The sequence below is a fragment of the Nannospalax galili genome, unplaced genomic scaffold, assembly GCF_000622305.1.
Source record: "Nannospalax galili isolate Female #2095 unplaced genomic scaffold, S.galili_v1.0 scaffold633, whole genome shotgun sequence".
NCBI classification, from domain to species: domain Eukaryota; kingdom Metazoa; phylum Chordata; class Mammalia; order Rodentia; family Spalacidae; genus Nannospalax; species Nannospalax galili.
In genome coordinates, this window is record NW_008336075.1 from 5,784,741 (window position 1) to 5,803,654 (window position 18,914).

At 45.6% G+C, this 18,914-nt stretch overlaps 1 protein-coding gene and 1 pseudogene across 1 annotated transcript in view; one reads left to right on the plus strand and one right to left on the minus strand.

Annotated features, from left to right (window-relative positions):
* The window catches only part of LOC103732325, a 10,898-nt pseudogene extending 3,127 nt beyond the window's left edge, over positions 1 to 7,771 (minus strand).
* Positions 7,770 to 18,914, plus strand: part of Tfcp2l1 (transcription factor CP2 like 1) — a 65,695-nt gene continuing 54,550 nt past the window's right edge. The window contains exons 1-2 of the mRNA XM_008830867.2: positions 7,770 to 7,831; positions 12,096 to 12,247. Coding sequence (XP_008829089.1) covers positions 7,770 to 7,831; positions 12,096 to 12,247 — 214 coding nt within the window. The remainder of the gene's footprint in view (positions 7,832 to 12,095; positions 12,248 to 18,914) is intronic.

Sequence of the window (18,914 nt, forward strand, 5' to 3'; positions counted from 1 at the left end):
TACATGTATATAAGGTGTTTTGATCAAATCCATGCCCACTCCCTCCCCTCCAACATTCGCCCCTCTGAAGAGGTAACCCAATATTTTTTAAAAATTGCTTTTAGCTGGGAGTGGTGGTACATGCCTTTAATCCCAGTACTTGGAAGGCAGAGGCAGGCAGATCTTTGTGAGTTCGAGGCCAGGATAGTTGGGGCTACAGGGAGACCGTCTCAAAAAAAAAGACAAAAAAAATTTGCTCTTTTAAAAAAAGTATCCTGTATGATCTCTATTTTTTGGTCTCTTTCCATTTCTCTTTCACTTGCCTTTGTTTTTGTTTGCAACAAGGTCTCACTCTGTATCTGGACTGGCCTTGAACTTGCTGTCTTCTTGCCTCAGTCTCCCAAGTCTAGGATGACAGTATTTTATATTGTTGGTTCATAACATAACAACATATAGTAAAATTAAGGGCATCTTAGAATCAGTAGAATATAGTCAAGTTCTCTTTTCTTTTCCTCTTTTCTTCCCTTCTTTCCTTCCCTTTTCTTTCTTTTCTTTCTTTCCAAGTGTGAACAGACACAGAAGGTCCTACATGTATTATTTACTTTTCTCATTACTGTGATAAAACACCTTGCAAAAGAATCCTACGGAAGGGAGGGCTTATTTTGGTTCACAATTTGAGGGTACAGTCCACCATGGCAAGGAAGGTATGGTGGCAGGAGCCCAAGACATCTGGTCACATCAAGTCTGTAGTCAGGAAGCAGAGAGAGATGCATGCTGGTGCTCAGCTTGCTCTCCTTTTATTCAGTCCAGGACCCCAGTCCATGGAATGGTGCTGCCCAAATTTAGGGTAGGTCTTCCCACCTCAGTTAACCCAATCTAGAACCTCTCAGACATGCTCAGAGGTTTGTGTTCTAGTTAATTCTAGATCTGGTCAAGTTGACAATATTAACCATCATACATGCCAAGTACCCACTATATAACACTTTAGACAAGGTGTTGAGGAACTGCACCCTGATCCTGGCCCTGATAATTCTGGGAGCTGGGGCCCTGAGAGGTGTAGGGGGTGTGTGCGTGTGTGTGTGTCTGTCTGTCTGTGTGTGTATATGTGTCTGTATCTGTGTCTGTCTTTCCTCTTGGTCTACACCAAAGGGGCAGAAGAAAAGCATGGTTCTTTAGGAGCCCCAAGGTCTTGCAGAACCCCAGGGTCCTCCCATAATCTGTGGCTGGAAATTCTTGAGAGGGGGCTGCTGATTGTCACTGGAAGATGACCTGGCTTGGTTCTTTGATGGGGGGAGTCCCTAGTGCCAACGATTTCTAGGCAATTCTTCTAATTTCTTTCCACCTTCTCTTGTCAGCTGGAAGCAGCAGGTGGGACCTGGCTTCACTAGCCACTGTCCTGGATCCACTGCCTTCCTGCCCTCAGGTTTGACAAGCTGCTGAACCTAGGAGCTTGGTATTTCTTATCAATGATGTGGGTGCAGGGACACCCACCTCCCTAGGACAAGCATGGGAAGACATGCTTTCCTTACCTCCTTCCTGTGCCCTGGGGTAAAGTTTACACTGTCTCCCCTTGGCTCTCCACCACTTACCATCTGTCCCTGGGGAAGAGGTGATCAATGTTGCCCCCCTCAGAGGCTGGCACTTGTAACTAGGGACATTTGCAAAAGGAGTTATGAGGCTGAAAATAGGTTTCTTGCCTGACCCTGGAGGGAAGGCACTGTGCCAAAGTGCAGGTGACCAACACCAATCAGGACAATTGGCAAGAGCTGCCATGTAGGGATCAGGGCAGCCCTGTGAGAATGAGGAGTTGGGGGCCTGGGGATGCAGTTCAGCAGGTAGAATATGTTTCTAGCCTGAACAAAGCCCTGGGTTCAATCCCCAGCCTATATAAACTGGATGTGGTGGTGGATGCCTATAATCCTAGTACACGGGAGGGAGAGGCGGGAGAATCAGAAGTTCAAGATCATCCTCGGATTGGAGAAATGGCACATACAGCTCTCCTAACCTGAGTTCAAGTCCTAGCACTGATGTTGAGTGGCTCACAACTACTTGTAACTCCAACTCCAGGGGATCCAATGCTGTCTTCTGGACTCCACTGACAATTACAGAGATACACACATACACATAAATAGAAAAAAAATTTTTTTAAAGAAGATCATCTTGGATACTTAGAGAATTCTAGGCCAACCTGAACTATGTGAGACTCTGTCCCCACCCCCCCTTAAAAAAATTCACCTCTCCTTTTTACATGGTTGGCATATGAATGATTAGTGGGCTATATTATATTCTTTCTTTTGCCAGGCTAAGGATGGATCCCAGGGCTTTGTGCATGCTAAGAACACACTCTGCAACTGAGCTATCCCCTAGTCTGCTTTTTCTTACAAATTTTTGAATTTAGTGCATATTTCAAATTTTCAGAACATCTCAATTCAGACTAGTCCTATTTCAAATGGTTGTTAGTAGCTTTAGTGGTCAATGGGTACCATGGTAGGTAGCACTGACTCTAGACTTCTAAAGGCTGAGGTGGAAATGTGTCTATCATTAAAACATTTTTAAAATATACATTTTGGAAATGTGTCTATCATTAAAACATTTTTAAAATATACATTTTAAAATTTTTACTTAATTATGTATATGTGTCTGTGTGGGTATGTGTACAGTGCAGTAGTGCCTTCAGAGGCCGGAAGAAGGCATTGCATCCCCTGAAGCTGGAGTTACAGGCAGTTGTGAGCCACCTACTGTCAATGCTGGGAACTGAACTTGGGTCCTCTGCAAAAGCCATCTCTCCAATAACCTCCCTTCCTTTTTTCAGATAGTGTCTCATACATCCCAAGATAGCCTGGAACTGCCTCAGGCTGATCTTGATTTTCTGATTCTCCTGCCTCTATCTCCAGAGTGCTGCAATTACAAGCACACTCCCATATTTATTTATTTTTTATGTGTATAAAATTAAATTTTTTATTTTATTTTTTTTATATTATTTGTTTTTAAATGTCTTGTCTACATGTATATAAATGTACCATATGCATGCAATGCCTGCAGAGGCCAGAAGAGGGTGTTGGGTCCTCTGGAACTGGAGTTATGGATGGTTGTTTGCTGCCATATGGGTGCTGGGATCCAAACCTGGGTCCTCTGGAAGAGCAGCCAGTGTTCTTAACTGCTGAGTCATCTTTCCATCCCTCCACCCCCCATCCCCACCCAACTCCCAGTTTTATGTGGTGCCGGGCATGGAACCCGGGGCACATATATGCTAGGCAAGCATCTCTACCAATTGAGCTACATCTTAAGTTCCTTAAACTATTTTTTATTTGGGGCTTCTTTTTAAAATTACATTTTATTAATTATGATGATGAGTGGGGTCAGAAGAAAACTTGCAGGAATCAGTTCTCTCCTTCCACTATGTTGTTCCTGAGGATAGAACTCAGGTGGTCAGGCTTGGTGGCAAGCATAATTTTTACCTGCTGTGCCATTTTAACAGCCCTTATTTAGTATTCCTCTTCCTTTCAACAGAATATAATATTAACCAGCACACGAGGATCTACACTGGTAAACACCGGAGAAATAACTGAACAAGGGGTTGGAAACGCACAACTGAGAGACCCAAGGTGCTTTGGAGTCGATGGCCAAGTGCTCTGCCTCATGACTGCTTTTTTTTTTTTTTTTTTTGGTTTTTTTGAGACAGGGTCTCCCTGTAGCCCCAGCTGTCCTGGAACTCACTATGTAGACCAGGCTGGACTTGAACTCACAGAGATCCGCCTGCCTCTGCCTCCTGAGTGCTGGGATTAAAGGCGTGCGCCACCACCCCCAGCATGAGTGCATTTTTGGCCCGAAGTTCTAAGCTAGCTCTGAGAGGCTCCATCATCTTTGCTATAAGTGAAGACTCTAAGTTCAGATAGCATAGTGGGTACTGGCTGTCATTCCCAGCTGACATGTCCCCTCAGGAATGATGCACTCAGTGACCTAAGGCAGGTCTCTAGAGTCCCCATGGCATGGTGATGCATGTCTTTAATCCTAGCACTCAGGAGGCAGAGGTAGGTGGATCTCTGGGAGATCAAGGCCAGCTTTTGGAGTTCTAGGCCAGCTGGGGCTATAGGGAGACCCTGTCTCAAACAAACAAACAAAAACCAAAAACCCTGTTTATACTCTCCAGTGGGCCAAATCCCACTTGCGACTCAGGCCTCCAGGAACTCATTCTTTAAAACCACACTCTCAGAGGGCAGGCCTCAGAGTCTTCATGGTAATCTCCAAGAACAACAACGCAAATCCCTTGTTGGGCTGTCAAGATGGTGGCTTCTGGGGACTCGGGGGGTGGAAGACCTGTTGTTCTTCTTGGAGGGACTCTGGGTTGACAGGGGACTTGAATATATAGACCAGTTCTAAGTCTCAGCTGTGGTGTCTACCTCCTGAGCATCAGATTCTTTATAAAGTGGGAGGATGAGTCAAGGAGGTCCCAGCCAGGCACTGGACCTGACACAGTGAAAGTCAATATTCCCAGGCTGGTGAAATGGCTCAGTGGGTAAAGGCTCCTTCTGCCAAGCTTGACCATCTGAGTTTGATCTTTGGAGCCCACACAATGGGAAAAGAGAACCAACTTCCGCAAGTTAACCTTTGACTTCCACTGGAGGGTTTGTGGTATTCACCCCACCCAAATAAATTAATTTTTTAAAAAAGTTGTTTAAAAAGGTTAATAATGCCATTATATGCAAAGCACGGACATTTACAAAATAGAAAGGGGGAAGGGTGGTCCATCTGCATTTCTGTCCCCTCTACACAAGACTAAGTGAGCCTTAGAACACTGCAAAGTCAGAAGCCAGGATGGCATTATTTACCCAGCAAGATTCAAAAAGCTGCCTCTGCTCTAGGAGGGAGAAGGCAGTCAGTCACCTGCCATTCACAGGTTTACACAAGGATGTAGAATCTGGACTGGAACTCACTATGTAGACCAGTCTGGCCTCCACCTCACAGAGATCCGCCTGCCTCTGCCCCCGGAGTGCGCTACCATGCCTGGCCCCTGAAAGATACACTTCCTTTTTTAATCAGTGGCTCAGAGGGCTAGGATGTTTCCGATTAGTATGAGGCAATCCACCTCCTACTTCAGTGGCCTGAAGCCACATTGTTATTTTCTCAGCAGCCTGCACTTTGGAGGGGGTTTCCTCAGTTCTTCGTGCTTGAGGGGCTGGAATGCTTAAAGACAGGTGGGTTCCCATTCCCAATGGGACATTTGGATCAGTGATGCTCTTGTTCAGAGCTGTGGCTAAGGGAGAAGAAGATTCATGGTACCCTAGGGGTTGTGTGGGTCTAGTCTAGCATCATTTCTGCTGTAAATCTTAAGGCAGCTCAGTTGGAAGGAGAGGAGGGACAGCCAAAAGAAGCCTGGTAGAAAAAGCCTGGAGTCAATTTGCCTCACCAACAGGTCACACTTCTGACAGCTCAATAATGAAGATGGAGCTCTTGCCATCTGATTATCTTTGTGGATTCCTTCCTCCTAGCCTTAGCATGTGATATATACTTTTGTGGAGGCCTTCCTCCATCTAATTCTGCTGCACCTGTCAGCTTTGCCATAATCCACCCACACCCTGGAGAGTTCCAAAGTCTCCCTCTGTTCCCACAAAAGTCCTTACCCTTGCTGCTCACCCACTGACCCTGCTAGAAGGACGGCAGCCTATGGAAGAGCTGGCTCATTCCCATTACCCCAGGGTGTCTACCCTCCTTGAACACACATGCCTGGCCAGTCTCAGGCTCTATCTGGGAATGTAGTGATTTGGATGCTCATTACAGAATTTTTTCAGATCAACATCCGGGAGAGTGCTGGGAAGGGTGGAAAGAGAGAGATGAAGGCTTCCAGATTCTCCAAGGGACCCTGGGGCTGAAATAGCCTTCTGCATATTAGCAGAGGCAAGAGATGGGTGTGACAGCCACTGGAATGTCAGCCACTCCTGGAGGCATGTAACCTTTGAGAGTACTCTCTGCAGCCCAGGTGGTCCTTAGAGAGGCAGAGGGGCAGATGGGGGTGAGCAGAAGAGATGGTGGCAGTCCATTTGAGCTCTCTGAGGAACTGGCTTACCAGTGGTGGTGACATGGAGCTGAAGGGAGAACAGGGCCAACACAGGGAGGATTTTTATATATCGGATTTGGGGGAGCTGGCAATCAAGGGCTCAGGTCCCCTGGGATTCATTCAATTAGTTCCAGGAGAAGAATGATGTCCCTGGTGGTACCATGCATTGGGGGACTAGGCATTACCTGCATGGGTTTGGTTCCAGAAACTATGCCCTAATGACCACCCAACCATGCCCATCGTTCACACTCTAGTCAAACTGACTACAAAAACAAATTATAAACATTCAAAATTCTAAGGGATGGGCCAGATCGATGGTAAAGCTGGTAAAGGGGTTTGTCTAGTTTGATCTCCAGGATTCACATGTGCTAAAAAAGAGAGAATTGAGTTCTTCAAGCTGTCTGACCTCCACACATGCCTACACCAACAGACATACAAAATAAAATGCAATGAAAAATAAAAAGGGATGGGGCTGGAGAGATGGCTCAGCGGTTAAGAACACTGGTTGTTCTTGCAGAAGACCTGGGTTCGAATCCCATGTTAGCACATGGCAGCTAACAACGGTTGGTAACTCCAGGCCCGGGGGATCTGACAGCCTCTTCTGTTCTCTGCGGGCATTGCACAACATGGGTGCACTTACCTACATGCAGGCAATACACACATACACATAAAATAAATATTTTTTAAAAAAAGAAAAGAAAAATAAAAAGGGGACACAAACCCCAGCTTCTTGTGCCTCTGGTCTCCCCTACCCCATTTCCTAAGCTCTATCTTTGGGTTTTACAACCTAGGTTGGCACAGTATGTCTACCACAAGCCATATGATCTCTCTCTTTCCAAATACTTCTGGGCATCTACCAGGCCTCAATCTAACATCACAAGTTCCTGGAAGCCTTTTCTGATGAATCCCTTACTACATTCCTTTTTTAAATTTTGGTACCTATTGAACTAATACTTATAGGATGTCTAGGTCCCAACTTCTCGGTAGTGTTAGAGAGTCCAGCTCCTCTGGGCGTTTATTTTATTTTTGAGACAGATCTCATGTATTCTAGGCAAGTTTTGGATTCTATTGTAGCTTAAAATGACCTTGAACATCTGATCCTTCTGCCTCCACCTCCCAAGTGGAAATTACAGGCCTGTGCCGCCACGCCCAGTTTTATTCAGGGCAGAGAATAGAACCCGGGGAAGTGAGGTACATCCTAGATGTGAGTTAAAAGACAACCAACAGCGACGTGGAAAAAAAAAAAAAAAGTCATGATATCATTGTTCAGTGCAAGGGGAAAACAAAAAACAAATGCAAGTTAAGAGGACCCAGAGTACCTGGACACTCGTAGCAGCTCACAACCTTGGTGTGGTTCCGGGGACCCGCCTTAGGCTCAGATTCGAGGCCGGGAGGCGTGCAGATCGCAGCGAGGGTCCCTGGTCCCCATGCTCGGTGGCTGGGGAAGATCTTCAGGGTCCCGCAGCCCGGGGGACGCTCGCTCCCGAAGACTGAGCTGGCGCGGGTCAGCCAGGTACTGTGGGGCGCCGCTCCCGCGCGCGCTTCCCGTGAGGGGCGGTCCTGCGATGGCCACGCCCCCGGAGGGCAAGCCCACTAGGGCGGCACATAAATGACGCCCAGGACTCCGCTCGGCGCGGGTTCGAGCGCTGCTGCTCTGAGGTGGACTGCCGGGGTCCGGCGTCGCCCGTGTTCCGCTCGCTGCCACGCCTCGGCCGGCGCCCTCGGAGCTCCAGCCATGCTGTTCTGGCACACGCAGCCGGAGCACTACAACCAGCACAACTCCGGCAGCTACCTGCGGTAAGATCGCCGCAGCCACCTGCTCGAGGTCGGGGCCTGGGGACCATCCGACCTGCGGAGCCTGGGGGAGCGCTCTCACCGCTAGGCCTTCGGTGCCCCACCCTTGGCGGAAGGAGGGACCCTCCCGGAGAACCCGATCGGGACCGGGCGAGTGATCCTGGGAACCCGATAGGGAGATCGGCGTGCACTGATGCCCTCTCCATGCCCACTGCGACCCCGGGCACACCTGCGGCCCTGGGCGTCCTGGCCCAGGTCCCGCAGCCTCCCCTACTCCTCTCACTCCAGTTGGAGAAATAAACTTGCCATCCATCAGGAGCCAGTCCCCTGCTCTTTGCCCCTCTCACCCGGGTTCCTCTCAGAGCCTCCTGCCCTCTGCCGGGCCCTTGATTGAGCCCTGGGGTCGGTAAGTGGGTGGCGACAGCGGGTCTGCGCTGCGCCTCTCGGGCCTGCTGCCGCCCCCTGCCCAGATAAGCTTGCGAGTGTTCCCCCCGAGGCCCCAGCTAACCGTTATCGTCCTTCACCCCAAATCTTTCCTCCTCTGCTGGGATTTGAATAAAGCGCTTCAAGGGGAAAAATAAGTCCTGCCTGTTTTGCAAAGTTCTCTGCATCCCCTCTTTTATGAACTGGGACCCGCCTTTGCTTCCGTGACTGCGAGATTCTTTTTTTTCTCCTTTGGTGCCGCTGGCTGGAGCGCTAATAGGCAGACATTTAATTTTCTGAACTCGCCAGAACCAGCTTCAACCTGTCTTTATTTCCATCCTAGTCAGTTTATTAAATGTGCCTTGTTTAACCCAAAGGGTGTTTGACGTGGGCTCAGGAAACAATGAGCTGGGAGGCAGAAGACTGCCTAAGTGTTCTCAACCCCAAAGCCAGAGCTACCGGCTTGTTTGGCCCCCAAAAGCTCGCACTTGGATTTAACCCTGCAGGTGATTGTATTCCTGTGTTTTGGTACTTGTTTGTCCAGAAGCCCTTTGGGAAAGCATCCCCCTTCTACAAACTAGAGAATTGACTGGGCTTCAGTTCTGTATCTTTTGGTTTGGTTTTTATTCCCAGTTATGGAAAGTAGCAAAAAAAAAAAAAAGGTAGGGTCTTGAAACTGCTGACCATGGTGGTTTACCTGGACACTGTTCCTGGGGTATTGTAGAGCCCACTGTTAATCTCCAACACATAGGATTTTTGTTTTAAAAAATGCTATAGGGTAAACACATGTTAACTGCAGGCTAACTTATAGTTTCTTGTGAATTTTAGTGGGTGGCCATTAGGTAGCTCATCCTATCTTTAAAATGAATTTGAAGGTGACCTTGAGCTGAAGTGTATTTGAAACTTCCTAGATACTTAAAACAGCATCCTGATAGGGGACAGTTTTCTTGCATGAGAGGTGTGGTTTTCACGCCTGCCACTGAGGTAGAAGTTTGTCTGTGAACTAGCCTAGATTCTTAAGATTTTGACTTTGTCTGAAAGGAGGAAGACAAAATTTGGGGCTGAGAGCTGTTCTCTGGGGTGGTTTTATAAGCCATAGATGAAGACAGTGTGTACTCCCTTCTCAGAAACTGGGTTTTTCACCTTCAAGTAGTTTGACTCTGAAGATCAGTGCCTGTGTCCCAGCCCCCTAACTCTAGAGTGAGGATACTGTCCTCAGTTTGACTCTGAAGATCATCGAAGTGGAGATCAGTGCCTGTGTCCCAGCCCCCTAACTCTAGAGTGAGGATACTGTCCTTCCTACTGCTTTTTAACTTCTTTTCTGCAGTGCTGGGGATGAACCAGAGTCTCACACTTGCTAGGTACTGCTGGCCCTTCCTCTGAGCTGGCGCTTCCACTGAGGGAGCCAACTCCTTGCCTTCATTGCTTTTGTTGTTTTGTTTTTTCGCATTTTATTTTGGGCGTCTACTGCCCCTGTTGAACTTCTCAGCAAGCTGTCTGACCTTGCAGGAGTAGTGAGTGGCCTTTACTCCATTCTTCCCCTTTCTGTTTGATGTTCTGGTGACTTTTATTCCTTGGCAAATAAGGATGCCAGGCATGAAACAACTTACTGTTGAATGATGGTTCTTAACCCTCCCCCATCCCCACTTTTTTTCTTTAAATTTAGAAGCAACAGTGCATGGATTATTAACTTAACATGGTCTGGGCAAACATGGAATTATGCAATCCCCAGGCGAGCAGGCCTGCCTGCTTCTTCCCATGTTCCTCGATAACCACTTGAGCTGGCAAAAAGGAAAAGGTTTACTGCAGGTGAAGCCGGCCATCCTCTCTCTCTGCAAGCAGCAGATGGTAGGAATGCAGGAAAACCCCCATAGGAAAGGTTTCCCAGGTATGCCCAAAGCCAGGATTTCAGAGAATTGGTTAGGCATTGGGGTGTGTGCCAGGTTTGTGTTTCATGAACACTCGTTTATGATGTACAAGGAACACAACGTACTGGTGACTGCGCAGTGAAGTGGGGTCAGCTGATCTGATTCATAACCCAGGACCCATGGAGGGAGGAGGGTTATCAAGATAGGGCAGGTCACTTTTTTGGCACTTGTTTCTGTGGTGCACATAGTTTAGAGTCCTCAAACAAGTCTAGCCTGTGGGTCATTCAGGCTCTCAAGGATTTCATTGTTCACAGTCAGGACATCCATCAGAAGTCCCAGCTACTCTGTAAGGCACAGTGAGACTATCCCTTCAGTCTTAGAGTTAAAGGTCAGCCTGAGCAAAATAGTGACACCATCCCCCCAAAAGTCTAGAAACAAATTCCTTCTCAGTCACAGGCTAATCAGAGACTGGTGTGTGTGTGTGTGTGTAAGAGCATGTGCACAAGTGTTTGGAAACCAGAGGACAACCTCAAGTGATGTGGTTCTTCGGGTTTCATCTACCTTGTTTTTGGAGGCATGGTCTCTTACTGACCTGGAGCTTCCCAAGAAGGCTAGGCTGGCTGGCTATGAACCCTACACATCCATATCTCTATCTCCCCAGCACTGAGATTATGTGGGTTCTAGGGATTGAACCCAGGTCCTTGTGCTTGCAAGCCAAGTGCTTTACTTACAGCCATCTCTCCAGCCCAAGACTGATGCTTTTGATACTTTGTTTAGAGGTAGAAGAAGAAAAAAAAACTTTGAGCATCTCAAGATTTGCCACTTGGGTAAGAAAGCTGACTGAAAGGAAAGTCTTCTCTCCTTATGGCGTTTTGGTGATACCACATGACATGGTTCAGAGAGTCAAGGCTCTTATTGCCAATCTAGTGACCTGAGCTCAGTCTCTGGGAGCACATGATAGGAGAGAACTGACGCTTGAAAATTGTCCTCTGACCTCCACTCACACACTGTGTCATGCATGTATCCACATGTACACAAAATAGAAAGAATTTAAAAAGAATTTAAGAGGACTAGAGAGATGGCTCAGCAGTTAAGAGCATCGGCTGCTCTTGCAGAGGACCCAGGTTCCATTCCTAGCACCCACATGGTGGCTAACAACTGTCCATAATTCCAGTTCCAGGGGATTTGACACCCTCTTCTGACCTCCACAGGCAGTATTGCATGACACGGGTGCACTTACATACATGCAGGCAATACACTCATACACATAAAATAAAAATAATAAATAAAAATTTTTTTTAAAAGAATTTTTTTTTTTTTTTTTGGTTTTTTTGAAGCAGGTCTCCCTGTAGCTCCAGCTGGCCTGGAACTCACTATGTAGACCAGGCTGGCCTTGAACTCAAGAGATCATGCCTGAGAATGGTGGCTCATAACAGAGCTGACAGATCTCTGTGAGATCAAGACCAACCTGGTCTATGTAGTGAGTTCTGAAAATTATTCAGGTGATTATTGATTATTTTGAAAGAAAGGTGTTTTGAGGGAGCGCTTGTAGATAGAAAGCTGATGTCTGTGGCTGTGACTATAGCTCAGCTGTACAGCATTTGCCAAGCATACATGAGGTCCTGGGTTCAATTCCTGATCACTGCCCCCACCCACACTAAGAAAAGGGAAAAAAGACATAGTTTTGTTGCTGCTGGTCTCTGAATCTTAGAGGTTTTCTGCAGGTAGGAGACAACTTTACATTTCACCTCTTCAGGCCTTGGTTGAATAGATCTCTCGAGGGCCATTGGGTGGGGTTAGAATCATGGAGTAGTGATTGCATCTGAAGTTTTGAGCCATGAGGGGCAGAAGCTAGGTCAGCATGCCTCAGTGGGCTCTGTGGAGTCATCGCTGGTACCATGATCTGCATCCATCTCTGAGACATTGCTTTGTGTCCCTGGGCTTTGCTCCTGACCACTGCTTCCTGTGTTTTACAGCGATGTGCTGGCACTTCCCATCTTCAAACAAGAGGAACCCCAGCTATCCCCTGAGAATGGGGCCCGCCTGCCACCCCTGCAGTACGTGCTGTGTGCTGCCACCTCCCCAGCTGTGAAGTTGCATGAAGAGACCTTGACGTATCTCAACCAAGGTAGAGGCCTGAACTGGGGTGGAACTTGGTGTGTGTGTGTGTGTGTGTGTGTGTGTGTGTGTGTGTGTAGGGGGGCACACAGAATAGTGAGGAGTTGGTGTCCAAGACCCAGTTGGTCTCTGTAGTTGTGTCACAGGACTCTGGAAGGAATACAGGCTTTGGGGGTCAGGCACAGGTTCAGATTATGTTTCCTAGCCGTGTGGCTTTCCTGGACCTCTGTGAGTTCATTGGGTAAATAGAAATATTTAGATCTGAGCTGGTGGGAGTGGCAGTGGTGTGCACTTGTGATCCTCATGTCTCAGCTACTCTAGAGCTTGAGGCAGGAAGTTTGCAGAGAACGGAAACAGCCTAGACAATAGAGTGAGACCCTGAGGAAAGAAAAAAAGATGGAAGGAGGGAAGGAAGCGAGGGAGGGAGGGAGAGAGAAGAAGGGAGGGAGGAAGGCAGGTGAGCAAGAACATCAATTCTTTTTTGTTTGCTTTTGAGACAGGTTCTCACTATGTAGCCCTGGCAGGCCTAGAGCTTGCTACATAGGCCAGGCTGCCCTGGAAGTCACAGAGATCCACCCGCCTCTACTACCTGAGTGCTGGGATTAAAGGCATGAGCCACCATACCCAGCTCCAGTGTTTCTTTCCTTTTTAAAAAGTTTTTATTGTATTTTATATTTGTGTGTGCACATATACGCTTATGTTCTACGATGCACTTGAGGAGGTTGGAGGACAACTTACAGGTGTCTATTCTCTCCTTCTATCATATGCATCCCAAGGATCAAACTCTATTTGTCAGGGTTGGCAGTAAGTGCCTTTACCCACTCAGACATCTTGCTGGCCTCATGTTCCCATTTTTGCATGTTTTATTCATTAGACACACAGGCAGTGCTTCTGTGGATGGAGTTTTGCTGATTTCTGTTGTGATGACATGTCTGTGTTCAGCACTGTCTTCCTGGGTCACCTCATAAACAATCTGCTATCATCCACTGTGCTGGATCAGCCTCTGTTTTCAGTAAGAATCCAGGAGGGGCAGCTGAGTCCTGGTTTGGTAGTCACATTGCTGCGAGGTGGCAGGTTTTTTTTTCCACCAGCTGCCTTCTATTAGCAGAATGGCTTCCTGGATTTACCCTTGCCTCATACCAGAGCGCACAATGAATGGAGGTGACTGGGGCTGCCTCTGCATGGAAACTACCCCTGTCACTGCTGGCCTGTCCTGAGGAAGACAGTCACCCCTGTGGGCCACATATTCCCTGGCTCCAGCTGGTCTTGCTAAGCCCAGCTCTATGGAGGCTGGTGGCCATCTATGGTGAGGGCAAGCCAGTTGGAAGCATTCCCTTGTGTGTTTGCTTATTTGCACAGTGGCTTCTGCCACTGTCCTTTCTCAGTTATGGAAGGTCAACTGTCATCAACTTTCTGTCTTTGAGCAGTTTATTTCCTTGTTGGGCCTCTCTTCTCTTTCTTAATTTTAAAATGAAGGAATGATGAGGCCATTGAGCTGACACGAGTCTTGTTTTGGGCCACGCTCTACATGGGTTGAGGCCCGCCTTGAGCACTCTCAAGGCTTGCTTGTTGCTTGGCCAGGACATTTGTGTCTGTTCCCTGCCCCCATTTTAAGGCATTTGCTATGTTGACCATACCCCTCCCTGGTTATTTAGCCAACTTTATAAGATGTTTGAGGGGACTGGAGAGATGGTCAGTGGTTAAGAACACTTGGTGTGCTTGTAGAGGACCGAGTTTGGGTTCCAAAACCCTTGCTTGGTGGCTTTCTACTGTTTGTAACTCCAGCTCCAGGAAAATAAAAAATAAAATCATTTAAAAAAGGCTAGATATGGTGGTACATACTTTTAATCCCAGAACTCTGAAGGCAGAGGGAGATTGATCTCTAAGTTCAAGGCCTTGGCTAGCCAAGTATAAATAGTAAGACCCTATCACAAACAAAACAAAACAAGATCTTTTTTAAAAAGATGTTTTATAGCATACTTAAGGTCTTATTAAAAAGTTTAAAAGATGCTACCTTCTTCATTATAGATGCTAAAAAAGAGAGAAAAGGGTTAGCCCTGTGGTTTTACTGTCCTGTGTTAACTTTGCATATTTACATATTTATTTAATTATTTAATTATTTATTTCACAATGGTGGGAATTTGAACCCAGGGCTTCTCTTATACTAAGCAACAGGGTCTTGTTGACCTGTGTCACAGAACTATAACCCCTCAAAGCCCAGATATTTTTTAAATTGCTTTTTTTGTTGTTTTGAGACAGTATATTTTGAGTTTCCAAGGTTAATTTGGAACTCTCTATGTTAGCCCAGGTTAGCCTCTTACTGAATCTTGTTTCGGTTTACCAAATGCACTATCATGATTGGCCTAAATTACATTCTCTTGACTAATAATTTAAATAGATGTTCGCTATAAAAACTTAGATCATTTATAAAAGGGACCCTGGAAATGTGTGGAGTGCTTATCTAGCATGCTGGAGGTCCTGGGTTTGACATCCAGCATTGCATAAATAGGGTGTGGTAGTGCACACTGCAATCCCAGTGCCCTAGAGGTCATCTTTGGCTACTTACTGAGTTTGAGGCTAGTCTAGGACACCCTGCCTCAAAAACAAAACCAAAACTTCCAAAATAGTAACTTAATAGTTACCATTATATTCTATGCTTCCCTTCTCTCTGTAGTAACTGTTATATGACTGTGTCCATAAAGCATGGTTAATATGTTAATTTGCTGCTAATTCAAATGTTTCTACTGAATGAAACAGATTCCCAGTTAAAACACATGAAAGGAACTGAAAAACAAAGAACAAATGGCTGAAAATGTAAAGAAAAAACAGATTCGAATGCCCTCTAATATCATCACTAACTTTTTAAACTTTTTTTAACTTTATTATTTTTATTTTATGTGTATGCGTGTATTGCCTGCATGTAGGTAAGTGCACCCGTGTTGTGCAATGCCCACAGAGGTCAGAAGAGGCTGTCAGAGCCCCTGGGACTGGAGTTAGTTACGGACAGTTGTTAGCTGCCATGTGGGTGCTGGGATTCGAGCCCAGGTCTTCTACAAGAACAACCAGTGTTCTTAATCACTGAGCCATCTCTCTAGCCCTATACCACTAATTTTTTTAATGTGTATATATTTACATTTTTTAAATTACATTTACTTATTTAGTTGTGTGCATGCTTGCCGTGGTGCACATGTGGAGGTCAGAGGACAATTGCAGGAGTCATTTCTCTTCCTGCACCGTCTGGGTGCTGGGGATCAAACTCAGGTTGTCAGACTTGAGTACAAGCACTCTTGTTCACTGAGTCATCTGATAGCTCAGCCACTAATCTTCTATCTATGCATTTTATATATGTATATTTTAACATTGATATCATATTACAAAAATTTAGCCTGGTTTCTTTCTATTTGCTGTTTAGTGAACTTTTCTCATGTCACAAAAAGTGTTTTGGAGACTTCATTTTTTATAATGATGGCATAGTGCTACATTGTGAACTCTGTCACTTTGGTCATTCATTCTCTTATTGTAGGCATTTACTTTCCAATTGTTAGAAATTAAACATTGATGTGCCAGGCATGGTGGCACACGTCGTTAATCCCAGCACTTAATTGGCAGAGGCAGGAGGATCTCTGTGAGTTCGAGGCCAGCCTGGCAGCCTGGTCTACATAGTGAGTTCTAGGTCAGCTGTCTCAAAAAAAAAAAAAAAGTTAAACATTGAGGGCCAACAAGATGGCTTAATGGGTAAAAGTGCCTGTTGCTAAGCCTGGTGATGTGAATTCAGTTCCTGGGACTCACATGGCAGAAGGAGAGAACTGACTCCCACAAATAGTCCTCTGACCTCCACTTGCATGCAATGGCATGGGCACACACACATTAAAATAATAATTTTTAAAATTAAACTTCGAGGGCTAGGGATGTAGCTCAATGGTAGGAGCGCTTGCCTAGAAATTAAACATTGATAACTATCCCTGTATTTGTCTTTATTATTTTTAATATATATTTTTATTGAATTTTTGTGCATTTCATACATCTTAATCATATTACATTTAGACCCCCTCCTCCCTCTGCACCCTCCCATAGCTCACCCACCCTTTTTCATGCATTCTGCTATAGATCTTAAGTCCTATTGAGTCAAATTTAGGACCCCAGATGTCCCCAGGTGGACCACCCACAGGATTTCATGCATTCTGTCATATATGTTAAGGCCTATTGAGTCAAGTTTGTATACACAAATGTACCCCTGTGTGAGTTCATCCACGGGGCCTGGTCAACCTATCTAGCATCACTCCCTTAAAGAAGACCAACTCTCCCTCACCCTGCAGTGAGCATTTTGTAGATAATATACTAACAAGTAAAATTACCGTATCAAGGGGTTTGATGATATGTATTTTCTTTTTTCTCTTTTTTTATATTTTCTTTTTATTTTATGTGTATGCATGTATTGCCTGCATGTGGGTAAGTGCACCCGTGTTGTGCAATGCCAGGCAGAAGAGGCTGTCGGATTCCCTGAAACTAGAGTTAAGGACCGTTGTTAGCTGCCATGTGGGTACTAGCAGTCCAACCCCGGTCTTCTGCAAGAACAGTCAGTGTTCTTAACCACTGAGCTATCTCTCCAGCCCCCAATGATATGTATTTTCTTCAAAGAATGTACCAGTTTGCATACCAGCAAGCTCTATGCTTTTCACTGTCTTTCCCAATGTTTGGTATTACTAGTTTTCATTTGATTAGTGAAACATGGACTTGATCTTTAAAAAAACCCAAAACTTTTGTGTATGTGATTTATGTATGCTGTATCTAAGTATGATGTATGTGTATGTGTAGGTGCATTTATACCTCCGCATGCACATGGAAGTCATGACCTTGGGTGTCTGTCCTCACCTTCCACCTTGTCTGCAATGGGGTGTCTTTGTTGTTTGCCATAAGCTTCTGGGAATTCAGTCTCCACCTCCCATCTCATCATAGAAGGGCTTCTTCATCTAGCTTTTTGTGGGTTCTGAGGATTCAAACTTGGGTCTTCATGCTTGTCCAGCAAACACTTTACCCACTAAGCCATCTCCCCAGCCCCAGAATTTGAAACTTATTTTTATTATTTAAGAAAATTGTATGTGGGGCTGGAGAGATGGTTCAGCGGTTAAGAACACTGGTTGTTCTTTGCAGAAGACCCGGGTTTGAATCCCAGCACCCACATGGCAGCTAATAACTGTAACTCCAGTCCCAGGGGGTTCAACAGCCTCTTCTGACCTCTGTGGGCATTGCACAACATGAGTGCACTTACCTACATGCAGGCAATACACGCATACATATAAAATAAAAATAATAAATAAAATATTAAAAAAGAAAAGAAAATTATATGTATATGTGTGTGGGTTTGTGTGTGTGCATTTCTGCAGTGCCCATGGAAGTCAGAGGTGTCAGATCCCCTGAATCAGAAGTGACAGGTGGTGTAAGCTGCTTAATGTGAGTTGTGGAAACTGAACTTGGGTCCTCTGTGATGCAAGTTTTTTATTACATTTATTTATGCATATGTGTGAGTGTGGGAGCAAGCCATGACTCATGTGTGGAGATCAAAGGACAACTTGTGGGAGTTCTCTCCTTCCACCATGTGGGTCCTGGGGATAAGACTCAGGTGGATAGGCTTAGTAGTAAATACCCTTGCCTTCCAAGCCATCTTGTTGGCCCATGGCTTATCTTTTGAATCTTGCATTATTATTATTATTATTATTATTTTTTTTTTTTGAAACAGGGTCTTCCTGTAGCCCCAGCTGACCTGGAATTTGCTATGGAGACCAGGCTGGCCTTCGAATTCACAGATATCCAACCACCTCTGCCTCCCAAGTGCTGGGATCAAAAGCTTGCACCACCACACCCTACTGAACCTTGCATTTTAAACATTATGTTGGGTGCCTTGTTGTAGGTATGCTGTAATTATCTGGAAAATCTGTCTCTATCTTCTTTCTTTTGCTATTAATGATGCTGTACTAGACAGGGCCTCAGCATCCTTTAGCATACCTTAGGTAGCTTGTCCTTCCATCCAAGCACTTAGCCAGGCCAGGTATAAGGTAGTTTATCCTTTATGTCATATCACAAATGGATTTGGATCCAAATTTAAAAAGCATTTTTGATGAGTCAGATGTGGTGGCACACCTATGATCCCAGCGCTTGTGAGGCTGAGGCAGGAGGATCATGAATTGGAGGCTAGAGATTGTGAATAAAAAAGAAAAAAAAAGATTATTTTAATACATCATTCAAGACCTTTTTAGTTGAAAAATTGTTGCAAAATTTTCTATTCCGTTATTTATAGTTATTGTATTGATCCTATCCTATATTTATTGCAATATTGCTACCTCCCTCCTTCCTTCCTTCCTTCCCTCCTTCCCTCTTTTTTTCCTCCCTCCCTCCCTCCCTCCCTCCCTCCCTTCCTTTCGTACTGAACCTAGGGTCTTGTGTATGCTAGGTAAGTGCTCTACTACTGAGCTGCATTCCCAACCCCTTACTGTGTTATCTCTATGAGGCCATCTGCGTCCTTCTCTTGTAATAAAGTGTTTAAAGATCTTTGAAAACAGACAGGATGTTGTATGTATAAATCAGAAAGTCAGTTGCTGAACCACTGGACATGCATTTCTCAGTGCAGCGTCCAGTGAGTTCCTTGATATCAGGAGGGCTCTGGCAAGAAGTGTCACCGT